Genomic DNA, 20,042 nt, shown 5'->3' with positions numbered 1-20,042 from the left:
ACCACCCCATAACTCCCCAATGTGAGGCAGTTAACATAAACCAGGCTGTCAGTGAGAGATATATACTATCTTATTTTATGCTTAAGAAATTCAGATTGGCTCTCTATACCTGTTGATATATTGAGAGTCTTAGTAATTTCCCTTACTTTTTGACAAGCTTATTTCTATTTTAGCTAGCCCACAGACCCAATTCTTAGAGGACTGAACTGATTTCTTTCTAGTACATGGTTTCTGGGCCTTCCTCGTGGTAACTTTGTCTTTCCATTCCCTCCCAATAAGTCGGCACTTTCTATCATGATGCACATTTGAAGTTATAATCGCCAATGCAACCATCAGATAGTAATTTATTGAATAAAGCTGAAAAGAGCAGTAAACAGATTAAAACAATACATCCATTTAAATTTTTTAAATGTGTGTATTTATAAACTTTAGTAACTGTTAAGGTTTCACATGCAGAGTTTAATGCACAGGAAAATGCTGGTAGTATAGTAATGTTTGGATGTCCCGAAATGCTGAAAGAAATGAAAAAATACACACACTCATTAAGGTATAGCTATAGGTCAATTAACAAACCTATAAAGTCCCCATAGAGTCACATTCTAGCTCTAATTTCTCCTGTTAAGCACAAGCAAGTTGCTACATCCTTTACAGTGTGGTTCACAGTCATTACTGATGGGGTTGAACTACAGGAGTAAGTTTACATATCCCTTTGTCCACAGGACCATCCATCTTATCAGGAAAGTATGCAATGTGCTTCAAAGAGTAAGAACCGAATTTTAAAGTTTATTTATTAATTATGAGCAAGAAAGACAGAACACATGAGTGGGGGGTGGGGGGATACAGAGAGAGAGAATCCCAAGCAGGCTCCACACTGTCAGGACAGAGCCCAAAGCAGGGCTTGATCTCAGGAACCCTGAGATCATGACCTGAGCTGAAGTCAAGCGCTGGTTGCTTAACCAACTGAGCCACCCAGGTGGCCCTTAGGTGTTTATTTTTGAGAGAGTGAGCAGACAAAGGAGGGGCAGAGAAGGAGGGACACAGAGGATCCAATCTCCCTGCTAACAGCAGAGTCTGATGTGGGGCTTGAACTCATGAACCACGAGATCATGACCTGAGCCAAAGTCAGACACTTAACCAACTGAGCCACCCAGGCGCTCTAAGAACAAAATTTCAAATATGAGTGGAGTAGTACCTGTGCAACATAGTGCAGTATTTTGCATAGAATGCTGCTAAAGCTAAAGCAGTCTATAAATTAAAATGGAATTCAACTCCAGAACTTTGAGCACTGTCTGCATAAGTGCTGTTTGACAAAAGAGATGAAATCGGCTATAGCGTGAGGCAGCATATAAGCAGTGTCCCACTGTAGGTTTACCTACTGTAGCAGTCTGTATGAATGACAGTTTATAAGCGTGCTAATATTAATATGTCCTTTCCCTAACTTTTTATGCTTTGTCTCTAATTTTGCAGAAAATGTATATTTTATTTATTTTTAAAAGATGTTTTAAAAGTTTATTTGAGAGAGAGAGAGCAGGGGAGGGGCAGAGAGAGAGGGAGACAGAATCCCAAGCAGACTCCGTGCTGTCAGTGCAGAGTCTGATGTGGGGCTTGAACTCAAGGAACTGTGAGATCATGACCTGAGCTGAAATCAAGAGTCAGACGCTTAACCGACTGAGCCACCCAAGGCTACGTTTTAAATCATGACATTTGTGGTGGACATTAGTGAACAATTTTTTTTTAGTTGAATACCAGGAGTCATTTTCATCTTCGACCTTCCTAATAAGACCCCAAGTTTATTTAATATCTGCCTGTCCCTTTTGTAGCCCAGCTGCCTCTGGACCAGCTGACCCCATGCTAAGCTCCAAGGATGGGCCCTGGATGGTTTAAGGCAGTGAGAATTTTTTCATTTATCCAGCCACGGCCATTGGGGAGAAGGTCAGAAACATGTGACACCAGACATAGTTTATCCCAGGCCTTTTGTTTGGAGTGCTGGGAACAAAGTCCCCCCCTCTTCCATGGTGGTTGTTCTGAGTAGATATGAAGCCTGAAACTGTTCGAGCATCTTTTTCCTGCTCACAGACTAAGCTGATGCATAAATGAGGGAAAGGGGGATGGAGTGGCCCAATGCCTCCCTTGTAGCTCTACCTCTCGATTTACAAATGTGTAATAAGTGTCCTTGTTTGAGTTGGATTCTCTGTTACTTGCCCCCCAAAGAAAGCATTCTAATTTAACATAACATGTAATGTAATAGGCCTTAGAGGTTTTTACAGTCATTATAGTAAGGTGTTAGCAAAGTTGAAGTAAACCTGAGTGTGTTCAATACACTATATCTTAACTGAATGTCTTCGAATTCTTTTTGTAAATTATTTATTCCATCGTTACTCACCCTGAGGATTCTAAACGTACCTGTTCTTAAGTACTTTATAGATTTGCTCTATTATTTTAATTTTGTCTAGATTGAATCCATCTTTTGACTATTGATTTTTGGATTGTCTTTGTTAGAATTAGCTTTCTTTAAAAAATTTTTTTTAATTTTAGAGAAGGAGAGAGAGAGAGAGAGAGAGAGAGAGAGAGAGAGAGAGAGAGAGAATCCCAAGCAGGTTTCATGCTCAGCACAGAGCCTAACAGGGGGCTTGGTCCTATGTTCCCGGATCCATGACCTGAGCTGAAATCAAGAATCAGATGCCCAACTGACTGAACCCCACAGGCGTCCCAGAATTAGCTTTTTTGAAATTTTTTGGAATTTTGGATTCTAGGCTCATCTTGATTGGAACGTTTTTCCTCTCTCTTTCTGTGATGTGTGTGTATCTGTGTATTGAGTGTGTGTTGAGTATGTGTATTCTTATCTTTAAGTCTTTCACAATCTTGTGAAGTAGGTATTATTACCTCCATTCTACGGATAGAAAAACAGAGGCTTAGAGAGGTATGTGATTACCAAAGTCTCATAGCTTGTACACTCTGCTAATGTGTTATCAGGACATTATGCTGTATTCCCTCTGCCAGGTGTCAGCCTGTCCTCCATGCACAGGATTTGGCTGGAAATTGAATTGGAGCATGGAAACCATATGTAGAAGTGATGGACATAATAACACGGATTTTCTCATACACAGTGCTTAAGCCTTTAGGCTTTTTTATTTCAGGATTTAGAGTTCAACGACAGATTTAAAAGTTTCCATTAAGTTTTTACAGAAATAAATGGGGTCTTTATTAAATTAATATTAATCTCTTCAGATGTCATTTCAACATATAACTGAGCCATAAAAATAATTCTATATTTAAATGTGAAATGATTATGTTTTGACTTTTCACAGCAAATTTGAAAGTCTAAATAAACATTTTAGACCTACCTCACATAGTGTCTGCTTGCTGCATCACTGCAGATTTTAAAGCATTTACTTAATTTTGCTATTTATACCCAGTTCTGGCATGGGGCCAAAACCCTCTGTGATCTAGCCCCAATCCTGCTTATCCTATCTTCCACACCTGAAGCACGAGCAAAACCAAAGTGCTCAGCATTCCTCTGATTTGCCTGCACTGTCCTCTCTACATGCCTTTGGTCAAATTTCTGCTCTCCTGCTCGCTAGCTGTGTCTTTGAGGGGTGGAGATGGCGGCATGGGATTAATTATAATTTTACCCCTTAGGTGTGTCATGAGAGTTAAATCCGGCAAGTACAGTGTTTTGCATGGTACTTACTGTATAGTGAGTGCTGAGTAAATGTTAACCATTCCTGACATTATCAGTACCATCACTGTCCCTATAACATGTCTCTCCCCCTAGAGTACCATCTCTCCCTACTTGCATATCCAAATTCTCCCCATCACTCCAGACCCTATTCAAAGTCTCCTGGAGAAAGTCCTTTAAAAAAATCTCTCCCTCCACAAAACTCCAGCATTCTATCTCTACTGCTCTGGTAGCACTTTCTTCCTTAGTTTCCATTGATTAGTGGTACAAATTAATACTTTGAAGTTTTTGGGGGACAAGGACCAAGTCTTTGTATTGCTGATTGCCCACATGCCTATAGGTGGCAGATGACAGTGTTTGGTAGAATGAATTCATTCCGTGCCCAGGTGTCAGGCAGCACGGCTTGCTTAGTGGCACTAGTGAAGTCTGCTAACAATGCTGCAAATACAAGAAATGTCCCCCTCATGGTATTTGCCACTTTTCTTTATTTTTTTTTAACAATAGTGTTTATTTTTGAGGGGGTGGTGGGGCAGAGAGAGAGAGAGGAAGACACAGAATCTGAAGCAGGCTCTAGTCCAACGCGGGGCTTGAACCCACGAACTGTGAGATCATGACATGAGACAAAGTCAGACACCCAACCAATTGAGCCACCTAGGTGCCCCATTGCCACTTTTCTTTAAATTTATTGTTTTCATTAATGTTACTGAAGCAATATTAGGATTGGGAACCCTAGGGATTTTCAGCTCCTGGCCATCTTGGCAGATTATCAGCCCAGCTGGCCTGCAGTTCACTCGGTGGTAGGGGAGGCAGCTTCTCCTGTGGCTTCCAAAGGCTGCCACCCAGTGTAGATTCCAGTATAGAGACCAGCCCACTCCTCCAACAAGCCCTCCCCTTTCCCCTGCCACCTGGACCTGGATGGAGGTGATGGCTGGGCCTTTTCCACCTGAGGTGAGAAGCATCCCTATTTGGCAGCTAGTCCCAGAGATACAGATGCAAAGAGAACCTGGCTTTTTATGTTGATGAAGAAAACAAGGGCACATTTCTCTCAGGAGAACTGCATGAGACAGCAAGGGAAGCAGTAACTCCTGGCCCTCATTTACCATCACCACACAGAGAGTCAAGAGTTTTCAACCCAAATATAGGGTCAGGTTTTAAACATGTACTCACCAAAGAGGTGAAAACAAACTGAGTCTTGATTCCTGATAGATTCAAATTCCTCTACTAAGCGGGCAGCCTCTAGGGAAGCAGGGTGGAGAAAACTCAAATGCTTGAATCTAGACATATAAACGTGTCCCACGTTTAGGAAAAACGTTTCACTGATAGCATGTAAGTGGCAACAGCTTAACCCACCCTGCTTAGAAAGAACTCTTGTGTGGAGCAATTTAACAGGTCTTGCTCAGCATTTGAAGGTGGACTAAATGAGACATCCATCTGAAGCTCTTTCAAACATAACCTGGACTATGAGTTAAGACAAATGAGGCTGGTACCTGAGGTACTGATTGCTGACTGGGGTCTTCCGGATGCAATAGAGAGGCGAAGGCTGAAAGATACCTTTAAGTTTTAGGAAGGTATTTTGGTATTGAAGATACTCCTTATTCTCATCTTTTTCCTTTGTACTTTGTTTCAGAGGAAATTTTGCTGATGAGACTTTTTGTTTCTTGATCACTTTTTGTGGCGACTTGGGTATTTTGCAAATGTACAGGGATTCAATTCCTGAAATGTAAACAGAATATACATCACTGAAAACCTTTAGTGGACCAGGGTATGTGTAGGCTGAGCTGTATGTGTTAAACTGGCTTCAATAATCTGGATGGTCCTTCATCCATTTACAGAAGGGCCTTTCTGTTGTTTCTCTTATTTTAAATGTACTTCTTGGTTGCCCAGGGGATACATAGCATCTATGTAATCAGAAAAATGTCTAGGTTATCAACAAATCTAATCCATGGGAGTTTGATTGTCTGTGCTTATCTTGTGCCAGATAATGTGCCAAACACTTTAAATGCACTATCCGACTGAAATAAGTTCCCTCTTGAGGTGAGTACTCTTATTTTCATGATATCACAGATAAGTCCATGTACATTCAGCTAGAAAAAGCCAGAACCAGGCTTTGAATAGATCTGTTTAATTTTGAAGACTGTGCTTTGACCATGCAATAGACCAGTGCTTCCTAGACTTTTTTTTAAAAGTCACACAGAAAATTGTAAACTGTTGACCCCTATACATGTAGATTCTTATCACAGGAAATATGATATAAAAGAGAAAATACAATGTATTGGTATGGCACGTTGTGGTAAACATGGCATGGCAGGTGGAATCAACTACCCAGGGGGCTCAATCACCCCAGCCCAGCCACTGCCCTAAGGGCTAAGGATATCCACTTCTTAGTACCTGTGTAAAACATTTGTGGCAAATCCTTTGGGAAACTCTACTGTATATAATAATGACTAGCAAATTATTTCCTCAAATGGAGAAGCTTACTTTTTGGATGTAGCTTACATTCAATCCTCATTATTCACAGATTCTGTGCTTATGAATTTGCCTACTTGCTAAAGTTTATTTGTAACCCTAAATCAATACCTGTGGCACTTTCACAGTCACTTGTTGATGTATACAGCTAAGCAAAACTTAAGTTGTATCTTGCATTTTCCCAGTTGAGCTTGAACAAGGTGATGCTCTGCCTTCTTGCTTCCACTCTCACGCTGTAAGCAAGTGTCCTTTACATGGTCTATTCAGTGCCAATGTTCTTGCATTTTTGTGCTTTTTGTTGGTGATTTTGCTATTTAAAATGGACTGCAGGTGTAGTCATCATTCCAAAGTGCAAGACAGCATTCCAGTGGCAAGGAGGCTATGATGGGCCTTATAGAGAATATACATGTGGTAAATAAGCTTAGCTCAGGCATGAGTTATAGTGCTATTGGCCATGAGTTCAATGTTAATGTATCAAGAAAATATATTAAATAAGGTGTCTTCAGACAGACACACATAAAATAAGGTTACATAATGATAGGCTGACAAAAATACTGTGACCAGAGGCTCAAAGGAACCTCATCCTGTGTTTATCCTAGGAGCAATGGTTCAAGATTGGCTAATTCAGTGTTTGTAGAGATTTTATAGAACCCAACTACTGTGAATAACGAGAATTAGCTGTGACCTGACTCTGTAATCAAACACCAGCTATGAGTTGACATTACAACAGTACATTCTAATGGAGTACACAGGCTTCTTCTCAACACAACAAATGAACAGAAGACATTAGCAAGGACTGAGGCTTTGGTGGGGAGACTGAACTATGGTGGTTGATGAGTAAGAGTATCTTCTGATCCAAAATATGAATATGAAAGTACCTTCCCTTGTGAAAATACAGAAGTGATCAAATAGATGATCTTCTCTAAAAAGAAAAAGGAAATAAAATTAAGGTCAGCTCCTTTGATTTTCTTGCTATGGCTAATCACCTGGACCCGAGATAAGAATCTATATGTATAGTGCTTTACAGTTTACAAACTTACTACCTTGGGAACCATGGAAGGAAGAGGCATTCAAATGTTGATCCTCTGGAAGTCTGAATGATGGGAACAGGTTATATGGAGCAATTCAGTGGATTCCATAACTGACCTAAAGCAAATCTGTAGTAATCCAGCCAGTGAAGTAGGATGTGCTTGACCTTTTTCTGCAGTCTTCTTAATTTAATAACTGTTGTGATGTCAGACATAGGGCTTATGTCCATTACGGGATCAAACGTAGCTATTTTCATTGTGTCTGTTAAACTTGAAGGCTTCAAAACAGGAAATTACATATATAGTATAATTCATATAGACACTTACTATATGGTTATAAAACATTAATTCATTCATTTGTTCATTTATTTATTCATCATTCAGTAGCTTGTCCAACAAATGTTTATCAAGTAACATTCACAATCAGGCACTGTGCCAGAAACTGGGATTACAGATACATATAAGTCATGTTCCCTTGTTAGAATACTTCATGCCACTGAATTATGCACTTAAAATGGTTAAAATTTTATGGTTTAAGTTTTATGTAATGTATATTTTATCACACCAAAAAATGGGTAAGAAAAAGCAGTACTCCCTATCCTCAAGGAGGTCACAGTCTGTGGAAGAAGTAGATGGGTAAATGATTGCAATTAAAAAAATAGAAATATCATACGATCCAATAATTCCACCATGGGGTATTTACCCAAAGAAATAGAAACACTAATTCAAAAAGATATATGTACCCCTATGTTTATTACAGTATTATTTACAATAGCCAACATATGTAAGCAACCTAAGTGTCCATCAATAGATGGATGGATAAAGAAGATGTGATAATATTCACAATGGAATATTATGAAGCCATAAAAAAGGATGAGATCTTGCCATTTGCAACAAAATGAATGGACCTAGAGAATATTATACTAAGTGAAATAAGTCAGACAGAGAAAGACAAATACCATATGATTTGCTTATATATGAAATCTAAAGACAGGGGCGCCTGGGTGGCTCAGTCGGTTAAGTGTCCGACTTCAGCTCAGGTCATGATCTCGCAGTTTGTGAGTTCGAGCCCCACGTCAGGCTCTGTGCTGACAGCGTGGAGCCTGTATCCTGCTTCGAATTCTGTGTCTCCATCTCTGTCTGCCCCTCCCTTGCTCATACTCTCTCTTTGTCTCTCAAATAAATAAATTTTACAAAAATTAAAAAAAAAGAAATCTAAAAACAAAGCAAATGAATAAACAAACAAAAAGTAGAATCAGACCTATGGATACAGAGAACAAACTGAAGACTGCCAGAGAGAAGGGGGTGGGGGAGGAGCAAAGTGGGTAAAGGGGAGTGGGAGATACAGGTTTTCAGTTATGGAATGAGTCAGTCACAGGAACAAATGGCACAGCATAAGGAATATAGTCAATGATATTGTTACAGGGTTGTATGGTAACAGATGGTAGCTACACTTGTGGTGAGCATAGCATAAGGCATAGAGAAGTTGAATCACTATGTTGTACCTCTGAAAATAATGTAACATTGTGTGTCAGCTATATTAAAATGAAAACAAAACAATTACAATACAGCACAAGGGCATGGTTAGAAGCACAGAAAGTTACAAAAGCTTAAGTAGGAAATTTAACATTTGTAACATTGAGTTTCTAATTAGCAGAAGAAAGTTTCAAAGAAGTACATCATGAGGCTATTAAACTTTAAAATATATAGTTATAGTGAGAAGTATATGTGATCTTTTCACAATAATTGGGTATATAGTTACTTAGGTTTGGATGAGCTTATGTGACTAGGAAAATTGTTGATAACTCAGTTATATATATATTAATTAAGTATACATAATTATATGGACATTTTCATATTTACATATAAAATATGTACATAATTGTATACCTAACTCATTATCCAGTTGTCATTTGCTTAATTTTAGTGTGTTATGACAGAGCCTGATGAAGATATGAAACATGAGCAGAACCTAGGAAGAATTTATTTTTTTTAATGTTTATTTTTAAGGGAGACAGAGAAACAGAGCATGAGAGGGGAAGGGCAGAGAGGGAGGGAGATACAGCATCTGAAACAGGCTCCAGGCTCTGAACTGTCTGCACAGAGCCTGACATGGGGCTTGAACCCACAAACCATGAGATCATGATTTGAGCCGAAGTTGGACGCTTGACTGATTGAGTACCCCTGGTGCCCTTTACCCAGGAAGAATTTGAAGAAAGTACAGAATTCAATGACATGAAGAATTTAATGAAGTGGGTAGCAAGAGTTTTAAGAAATTTGGTCTACAGAAATCAGATAATATAGTTGAGATTTTAATTTGAATCTGGGAGAAAGCAACCCTATCTGAAGGGCTCAGGCTTGAACTCCCTTGTTACAATGACTCTAAAAAGGACTGAGAGAATCCACCTGAGATGTTGATAAAAATTACCTGAAAACATATGTCTTAGGTCCTGAGTATCAGTCTCAAAAATTTGGTGGATTAAATAATCCCTAGAAAAGTTTAGAATTCAAATAGATAAAGTAATCTGACAATGTTAAAACTTTAATGTGTGTAAGTGAATTTTGAATCATTGGGATAATATTGTGTATTTGTTACATTTGAAATATTAAAGAAATTTTGGTAAATTAGAGAATCTAAGGTGACTCTTGGGCTTTCAATTTAAATTGAGCCAACTGATTTTAGACTTGTGATTATTAAGTTTTAAAGTTGAAGATAATTTGACTAAGTTCAAAAATATAATTAGAATATTTAAGAGAACTTGAGATACCCCCCAATTTAATTTGCTTTACAAAAATTAATAACTTGAGAATATTTTGCTTAGTGTTATAAATATGCATTTGAGGTACTTAAAGGGGAGCAAGATATATTAAAAATATAAACACTTTAAAATATATGAGATTGTGGGGCACCAGGGTGGCTCAGTTGGTTAAGCGTCTAACTTCCGCTCAGGTCATGATCTCACGACTCATGAGTTTGGGCCCCGCATCAGGCTCTGTGCCCACAGCTCAGAGCCTGGAGCCTGCTTCAGATTCTGTGTCTCCCTCTCTCTCGCTGCCCCTCCCCTGCTTATGCTTTGTCCCTCTCTGTCTCTCAAAAATAAACATTAAAAAAATTTTTAATATATGAGATTGTTTTTCATTAAGTTGTATGTGAGTCTAATTTGGAACTATAGTCAGTTCAATTTGAGTTAATCAAACATTAATTAAGAAGAGGTAAAGAGGGGCGCCTGGGTGGCGCAGCCGGTTAAGCGTGCGACTTCAGCCAGGTCACGATCTCGCGGTCCGTGAGTTCGAGCCCCGCGTCGGCTCTGGGCTGATGGCTCGGAGCCTGGAGCCTGTTTCCGATTCTGTGTCTCCCTCTCTCTCTCTGCCCCTCCCCCGTTCATGCTCTGTCTCTCTCTGTCCCAAAAATAATAAAAATAAACGTTAAAAAAAAAAAAAAGAAGAGGTAAAGACAATTGTTATTTTATTTTATTTATTTATTTACTTACTTACTTATTTATTTATTTATTTATTTTTGCTGGCGACAATTTTATTGTGTTTACAGGTTGAGGGGCAGGAGGCCTCTCCCACCTCCTCCTCTCTGGCCCTGAAGCACTGGCCCAGTCTCGGGGTCTTCTTCGTGCACCCAAATGGAAGGGGAACAGGAGGGGCCCCAGGCCTGCAGGTCTCTCTGGGAACATGGACAATTGTTATTTTAGTAGAGTTTATAGATAAAATAATTAGATTTTTAATAGCCTTAAACCTTAATGCAAACTGGGTTTTTATATAGGTCACTTTAATAAAATGAATATTAATTTCAAAACCAAGTGATTGCATTTTTCTACTCACAAAAATCTCTTAGACATCAAAACCTTTCACCCTGGTTCCTCGCTTTTGAAAACTTCTCCCTATCACATGTTTACTGAATTGGTTAATTACAAGCAAAGCAAATTTCTTTAGAGGTTTCCTTTTAATAGAATAAAATTGACAAAATTCCCCAAGAGTTGGTAAAAACCAGAATTTGCTAACAAGGGAAGATGATAAATGGAATTGATGAAATGAGATAGTTCACAGGCATGACCAACATCTGTGAGAAATACATTTTTGAAAATGTAAAAGCAGAAGGAGAAAGAAGCATTTTTTTCAAATGATTAGTAAATGTGTTACTAAAGAGGTAAGTAACACATGAACCTAAAAGTTCTAAAACATCCTGTCTCTCTCACAAGAACATAGTACTCCGGAGGAATTATTTCTTTGAGTTTGTATAACAGACTGAGACAGAAGAACAAATAGGTGATAAAAATGAATAAAATAACATGAAAAAAAATAAACCCTGCATTTCCCCTTTCTGTACCATTTCAAAGAATAAGGGCTCATAATTGGATGATTTGGCAACATATTCCAGTCCTCTCAAATTCATGTTGCTTGCTGTATCCATTTGATGTTCAAAGTGAGACTCTTCTGCAGATCTCTTCTTCTACTTGACCCTATGCTGAACCTTCCTCTTTTTTGACATTTTTTTTGTTTTATCAACTTTTTAAAGGTATAATTTAAATATAATAAACAGCACCCATTAAAGTGTATTATTTGGTGAGTATTGACAAATGTGAACACCACCATAATCAAAATCTAGAGCATTTCCAACACCCCCCAAATTTCTCTCCTTCCCCTTTGTAAGCAATCCCCCCCGGACCCAGAGGGTCTTAGAGTTTCACATGACTGGAGTCATATAGTATACAGTCTTTCATTTCTGGATTCTTTTTGCTCAGCATACTTTTTCTAAGATTCATCTGTTTTTGTGTATCAGTGGCTCATTCCTTTTTATTAGTGATATTCCATTGTATATATATATATATCATTCATCAGCTGATGGATGTTTGGGTTGTTTCCAGTTTTTTAAAATTATGAATATAGATGCTACATTCATGTAGAAGTCTTTATGTGAAAATAGATGGCTGGCCTTGAGTAAATAAATACCTAGGAATGGAATTGCTGGGTCACCCAGTAGGTATAATTTTATAGAATGCTAAAAATTTTCCATATTGGCTATACCATTTTACATTTCCTCCAGCAATGTATGAAAGTCCTGTTGTTTCACGTCCTTGGTAACACATGGTATTATCAATCTTTCATTTATAGCTATTCTAAAGGGCATTAGGTGGTAACTCATTATGGTTATAATTTGCATTTCCTTGATGACTGGAGATGTTGCATATATTTCTACGTGCTTTTTGGTCGACTGTATCTTAGTTTTCAAAATATCTTTTCAAATCTATTGCACATTTTTTATTGGGCTGTCTTATTATTTTATGATTGAGTTGTAGGAGTTCTTCATATACTCTGGGTGTTGGTCGTTTGTAAGATATGTATATTATAAATATTTTCTGCCTTTATGTGGCTTGTCTTTTCATCTTCTTTCTGGTATCACTCAAAGATTTTAATTCTGACAAAGTCAAATTGTTCCCTGAAGCTTTTTAGGAAATGAAGTATATAGCTGCTGCTTTGGGTCAAGTACGAAGAAGCTTCATAGTTCCATAAAGTGATTTAAATTGGCTGAAGCCTGACTTTTTATTAAATTCACTCTAAATTTTTACTTTTGATCTTACTGTGCACAGAAATGTCATGTTTTACAGGGTATGTGTGTATTTTAGAAATAAAATTTAGAGAATAAAGTATAAAGAATAGTAAAAGGAACACTCATCTGCCCACTGCCCAGCTAAATAAACAGAACATTATCAATGCAATTAAACTTTAGCTCTCTGTGAACTCCTCCCCATTTGTATTTCCCTCTTCCCCACAAGGGAAAGTATTTGTACTATTTTGATTTTGGTGTTTTTATTCTGTTGCTTTTCATATAATTTCATTTCACATGTACAGATTATTAAATAATAAGACAATGTCCTTTACTTTCTTGTGAATTTGGTAATGCATTAAAATTTTTATTAGTTATAATGTATTCAGTTATAGGTGTTTTGCAGTAAAAAGGCTTCTCAGAATATCTCTTCTGCTATACAGCCAGATTTTTTAAAAATTGCTTTATTGAGATATAACTCACATATCAGTCCATGTATCCAATTAGGGTATAAAATTCAATGGTTTTTAGTATATTCACAGAGTTGCACAGAGTTGTGCAATCATTTTCACAATCTAATTTTAGAGTATTTTTGTATCCCCCCTCCCCACACACTCCAAAAATATTGTACCAATTAAGAGTCTATTTCTCCCTGGCCCTCCAGCCTTAGGCAACCTCTAACCTCCCCTCTGCCTCCAAAGATTTGCCTGTTTTGTATATTTCATATAAATAGAATCATACAATCTGTCATCCTTTGTGACCTGCTTTTTTCACTTAAGATAATGTTTTCAAGATTCATCCATGTGGTAGCATGTATCCGTACTTCATTCTCTTTTATGGCTGAATACTATTCCATTATTTGAATATAATACATTTTCTTTATCCATTCATAAATTGATGAAAAATGCTGTTAAGTACAAGTTTCTATGTGGACATGTTTTTATTTCTTTATGGAGGAGTAGAATTGGTGAGTCATATGGTAACTCCATATTCAACTTTTTGAATAACTGCCAGGCTGTTTTCCAAAGTCGCTGTACCATTCCTCACCAGCAGTGAGGAATGAGAGTTCCAATTTCTCCATATGCTTACTAACAATTGTTACTGTCTTTTTAATTTTAGCTATCCTAATGGGTGTGAAGTGGTATTTCATTGTGGTTTTAATGTGCATTTTCCTGATGGCTAATTTTGTTGAATGTCTTTTCATGGGCTAATTTGCCATTTATATATCTTCTTTGGACACTTGTCTATTCAGATCTTTTCCTCATTAAAAAATGTATTATTTTCCTTTTTATTATTGAGTTGTAAGATTTCTTTATATATTCTGGACACAAGTTCCTTATCAGACATATGACTTACAAATATTTTCTTCCATTTTGTGAGGGTTTTTTTCACTTTCTTGATGGTATTGCTTGTAGCACAAATGTTTTAAATTTTTATCAAGTCCAATTGATCTATTTTTTTTTCTTTTTTCACTTGTGCTTGGTGTGGTATCTAAGAAACCACTGTCTAATCCAAGATCGGGCATATTTACACTTGTGTTTTCTTCTCAGAGTTTTAGCTCCAACATTTAGGTCTATAGTTTAAGGACGAGATCCAATTCCATTCTTTTGCACATAGATATCCAGTTTTCCCAGAATCATTTGTTGAAAAGACTATCTGTTCTTTAATTTTCTTGGAAGCTCAGCCAATTTTTTTATTAAGTGAAGACCTTATCTCCATCTCCTCAGATTTCCATAGAAGAAGGGTCCTTCATCTCTTCTCTTCAAGATGTCTTATGAGGATGGGCGTGTCTGTTTTCTTCTTCCATCCTTTCATTGCTCTTTACAAGGAAAGACAGAATTCAGCTAATGGAAGAGCAGACAATAGTTACTTAACTGACCATATTTTCTAAAGTGGCACCTTTTCAACAGTTTTTTTTATTTTTTAATGTTTTTTTTTTAAATTTATTTTTGAGGGGCGCCTGGGTGGCGCAGTCGGTTGAGCGTCCGACTTCAGCCAGGTCACGATCTCGCGGTCCGTGAGTTCGAACCCGCGTCAGGCTCTGGGCTGATGGCTCAGAGCCTGGAGCCTGTTTCCGATTCTGTGTCTCCCTCTCTCTCTGCCCCTCCCCCGTTCATGCTCTGTCTCTCTCTGTCCCAAAAATAAACATTGAAAAAAAAATTAAAATTTATTTTTGAGACAGAGAGAGACAGAGCATGAGCGGGGAAGGGGCAGAGAGAGAGGGAGACACAGAATCTGAAGCAGGCTCCAGGCTTTGAGCTGTCAGCACAGAGCCCGACTTGGAGCTCGAACTCACAGACTGTGAGATCGTGACCTGAAATGAAGTCGGACGCTTAACCAACTGAGCCACCCAGGCGCCCCAACAGTTTTAAAGATAATATGTTGTTCAGGCAATTCCTGTGACTAAAATGAAAAAGACTTTGTTGAAGCAGTGTGACAGAAAGACTCTGAAACAAATAGGGAAGACATCAGAACGTGGTGCCTTTTTGCTATGTACCTTTCTCACAGCCAGGGAGGGCAGGTGAAATTCTGCCACACCAGACCACCTTTCCCCATTGGCTACATTGATTGCTCTCATTGACTACTTCTTATATAGTTTTCCTTGTATATCCAATCCTTGTGTGATAAGACTACCAACAGACATGTCTCTCCCCTGTTCAAGTTTTCCAGCTTGCACTTTGATGGGTAAGGTAACTGGTTTTCTTCAATTTAGGGGGTCTCAGGTCCAAACTACCTACAATCCAGCTTCTCCAATATAGCTCTACTAGTGAAGCCTGTTCTTTCAGCAATTAATACCTTGATTTAGGTGAAGGTGATTAAGAACCACAGACTTCTAGTTTTAAATAAATAAGTCACAGGGATGAAAAGTACAACATAGGAAATATAGACAATAATACTGTATTGTATGGTGATAGATGGTAGCTACACTTACAGTGAGCATTTCATAATGTATATAATTGTCAAATCACTATGTCATACACCTAAAACTAATATAATATTGTATGTCAACTATACTTCAATTAAAAAAAAATCCAAGTGGGGCGCCTGGGTGGCTCAGTTGGTCAAGCGTACAACTTCGGCTCAGGTCACGATCTCACGGCACATGAGTTTGAGCCCCACGTTGGGCTCTGTGCTGACAGCTCAGAGCCTGGAGCCTGCTTCGGATTCTGTGTCTCCCTCTCTCTCTCTCTACTCCTCCCGCCCTCATGCTCTGTCTCTGTCTCTCAAAAATAAATAAACATTAAAATTTTTTTAAAATAATAAATGTCTTTATTTCTATTTGGCTCCTTATCTCTGCCTACAATGAGATTAAAAAAGGGAGATGAGGGAGCAGTAGGCATTTCTGGATTATCAATATTTTTGTTTCATTCAGTTATACATTCTTTGGATAGGTTATGTATCACACATTTCTATTTCATTTTTTAAATGTTTTATTTATTTATTTAGATTTGCTTGAGAGAGAGAGAGTTGGGGGTGGGGTGCAGAGAGAGAGAGGAGGAGAGAGAATCCTTAGCAGGCTCAGGCTGTCAGCACAGAGCTGGATGTGGGGCTTGATCTCATGTGAGATCATGACCTGAGCCGAAGTCAGACGCTAAACCAATTGAGCCACCCAGGTGCCCCTATTTATTTATATTTGAGAGAGAGAGAGCACATGTGCATGTGCTTATGCACATGCATGAGTAAAAGAGGTAGAGGGAGAGAGAGAGAGAGAGAGAGAGAGAGAGAGAGAGAGAGAGAGAGAGAATGAATCCCAAATGGGCTCTGTGCAGAGTTCGAACTCACCACCTGTGAGATCATGACCTGAGCAGAAATCAAGTCAGGTGCTTAACTGACTGAGCCACCCAGGCACCCCTCTATTTCATTTTTTACTGGGATTTTTCAGTTGAGTTGGATTCATATCATTCATTCTATCTTAAATACATTTTCCCAATTCATTTTTTTTTTTAATCTTCAAGATTAGTTTAATTTGCAAACATACTGGGCAGAGTGAGGAACCTGTGAAGGGTAAAGAAGTTGAAAGCAGCTTGCCTTTCACGTCAGGCCACAAAGAAAGCAGGTTGCAAGAAATGTTTGATGGAGACAAATAATTCCCAAAAGTGTCACACATCTGTCTATGAATTATGTGTACAGCTTCAAAAGTAGGAAACTCAACAGTACACTTGTTAAAAATTGTTGGTGTTTTGGTATGCTAGAGTTAGCTCATCAACCACTCATGTGAAAACTCAAATTATTGGGAAGAAATTAAACAACAAAAATAAATCTTTGAAAGGTCATACCTTAACATTCTTCTCTGGAAATACTATTCAAAGAGCATATGAAACATCTAAAAAACAAAAGAACTCATCTTTCAGGAAGATTTGAAAAAGGACTAAGTTGTCACAGTTGAAAAGATGATTCATTATTCTTGCTTGCACGACCTTGAACATTTATTTTGGAGGGAGGGGATATCTGGGAAAATTGCTGATTGTAGGAGTTATTTAGAGAAGTTACAAAAAGGGACTCTGTTGATTATTTTGTGCTATTTGTGAATGCGAGAGATAAATATATCAGTTCTCTATTAAGAAAGTAACACAAGAAGCTGTTCCATGCCTTGAGAAGAAGGTGTCCTCGTTCTAAGTCTTTGGAAAGTGTAGGTTTCATGAAAGAAATGAATATAAATTATGGTGTCAAACCTTCAGAACTGCAATAACAATTTTTTTCCGATTGATTTTCCTTGGTAATATTACTCATAATGTTTCATCTTTGTGGGAACTTCACACATTTCAAAAATATTTTTTTCTTATTTCAAAAGTAATGTACTCAACCCCCCCAAATTAGGCATACATCCTTCTAGTCTTTTAAAATACATAATAAGAGGGGCGCCTGGGTGGCTCAGTCGGTTGGGCGTCAGATTTCGGCTCAGGTCATGGTCTTGTGGTTCATGGGTTTGAGCCCCACATCAGGCACCGTGCTGACAGCTCAGAGCCTGGAGCCTGTTTCAGATTCTGTGTCTCCCTCTCTCTCTGCCTCCCCTGTTCACACTCTGTCTCTGTCTCAAAAATAAATAAACATTAAAAGAATTAAAAATACATAAATAAAATACATAATAAGAATATATTTTTCTTTTTAAAAAAAGAGTATATTTTTCTTTGTGTTGTCTGGTTCCACTTTTGATCATACTATTTCATCATTTAATTCCCTCCCCCCCACACACTTAACAATATTCTATGAATATCAAAGGGATTTTGTGATACTACTTCCCCTAGAAACCAAAGACCATGAATTTTTTTATATTGGAAAATGATGATGGTAAGCATGCTTCAATCAATTTATAAATATTATAAACAGCATCATTTCTAAATATTATTTTATAGTAACTAATAAATGATCACCAGTTTAATAGTACCAAGTTCTCTTGGAAACTTAAGAGCTGAAGATCATCCAACTCTAGGCTAGAGAAGCTTTAGAGGCCTGGACCAGAGGGTGTGGATTTGCATTTCTCCATCTGAGACAGAAACCAGCAAGGGCCTTCTTACATGGCATCGAGTAGTGGAGGCATGGGAATTATGGGGAGAGGGAGACACTCCAAAAGGATCTAGCAGAACAAATAGGGGAAATTAGACTTGGGCTCCACATACAAGAGATCACGTCACCTCAATGCAAGCTTGTCAGATTGTTCCCATCCAGAACACCCCAAAACCAAACCACAAGGATGCTGCTAAGTTTGCCACAATGAGGAAGAAGAAGAATCTGGACTATTGTGACTATCATCTGGGATGGCAGAAAGCTGCCCCAGTGCAGAGTGAGCAGTTAAGTGGTTTGACACTTAAGAAATTAACTGGTCTAGGAAAGCTTGAGAGCAAGGACCTAAAACATAGGTTTGGGGCACCCACTCCTCCTTTCTCATACTATACAAATCCAAAGCACGAGAAAATGCCAGTAATACCATAAAAGTTTCTACATTTTCAGGTATCTGTTCTTCAGCTCACTATAAAAAGGTTCTCACTTCCATCTGTACCCTGAAATCATTCTTGCTGAAGTCACTGTTGATCCTCCTAAGACAAACGCAATGGATGCTTTTTATTTCTCATTTGTTTGGCTTCTCTCAAAAGGCTCATTCTATAACCCCTCCCTCATTTTGAAATTCACTTTGTTTTGTATGTTATTATCAATTGTAGGAAACAGAAAACTCTCTAGCCCTTTTGTAAGTATCTGATTATAAAATCACCAAAAGAGGGGAAATGGCAGTCTCCAGCTGTTCTCAGAATGCCAACTGACTGACCAGGTGAGGTGCTGCCTCCACCTGTTATCAGGCAGGTGTGGTCAGGGAAGTGCCACTGGAGCTGTGGGGCTCTGGAACAGTCTACTAAAGCTGTGAGGTTAAAACCAGGAAGCTGCCACAATTGTGTCTCATTATCTATGATGCTAGTGACTAGATAATACAGTGCTGCTGTGAGAAAACCCAACTTCTCCATGATCTTGTTTGCAAAAGCAAGAAAATTGTTTCTCCTTATTTCCATCTTCCAAATCCCATATGAATACGTCTAATTAATAGGGCTTAGTATGCATCTAGAAATCCACCTGCAAGAGAGTCTGGAAATACAGTTTTTAGTTTTCCAAACCCAGCAGTACAGAATCTGTCATACAAGAGGGAGGGGAAAGGACATGGATCTTACCATGTCCACCACAGTAACATGGTTCTCCTCCTACCTTTCTACCTGCCCCTTAAGTGTTGGTTCACAATAATCTGATGATTGATCTCCCCATACCATATACCCAAATATTCCCCCAGGAATAATTATAATATGAAACAGTTCTCAAATCAAGTGAGTACCTTGGGAGCATTCACAAGTGTGCATGGGCCTTTTGACTGATGGCGCAACAGGCATTTAGTTTGTGGGGGCCAGGGATGTATTCTGTAATGGTCCTGAACAACTAAGAATTATCCTGCCCCAAATGCCATTAATGCCTCCTTGAGAAACAAAGATTTCTAGATTCAGGATTTCATGGACCACTAAATATTGTTAAAATTCATCAAAGTATACACTAAAAGTGGATGCATTTTATAAAACTGTAAACAAATCATACTTAAATAAAGTTAATTTTTAAAAAGTTAAATACACCACCTCACACCCAATAGGATGGATACTATTTTATTTTTATTTAAAAAAATTCTTTTAATGTTTATTTACTTTTTGAGAGAGACAGAGACAGAGAGAGAGAGACAGAGACAGAGGCGTGAGTGGGGGAGGGGCAGAGAGAGGAAGACACAGAATCTGAAGCAGGCTCCAGGCTCCTAGCTGTCCCCACAGAGCCCAATGTGGGGCTCAAATTC

General features: G+C 38.3%; 1 protein-coding gene across 2 annotated transcripts in view; it reads right to left on the bottom strand.

Annotated features, from left to right (window-relative positions):
• The window catches only part of LOC121040591 (uncharacterized protein C3orf20 homolog), a 130,874-nt gene that overhangs the window by 43,635 nt on the left and 67,197 nt on the right, over positions 1–20,042 (bottom strand). For both annotated transcript variants that reach the window (XM_040491187.1, XM_040491188.1), the window contains 2 exons: positions 7,292–7,451; positions 5,167–5,392 (listed from right to left, as the gene is read on the bottom strand). In XM_040491187.1, the coding sequence (XP_040347121.1) occupies positions 5,167–5,392; positions 7,292–7,451 (386 nt within the window). The remainder of the gene's footprint in view (positions 1–5,166; positions 5,393–7,291; positions 7,452–20,042) is intronic.

Source organism: Herpailurus yagouaroundi, unplaced genomic scaffold (genome assembly GCF_014898765.1).
Source record: "Herpailurus yagouaroundi ecotype Mexico unplaced genomic scaffold, PumYag 182, whole genome shotgun sequence".
NCBI classification, from domain to species: domain Eukaryota; kingdom Metazoa; phylum Chordata; class Mammalia; order Carnivora; family Felidae; genus Herpailurus; species Herpailurus yagouaroundi.
The sequence above is the reverse complement of the archived record's forward strand: the minus strand, read 5'-3'. Positions and strand labels throughout refer to the sequence as shown.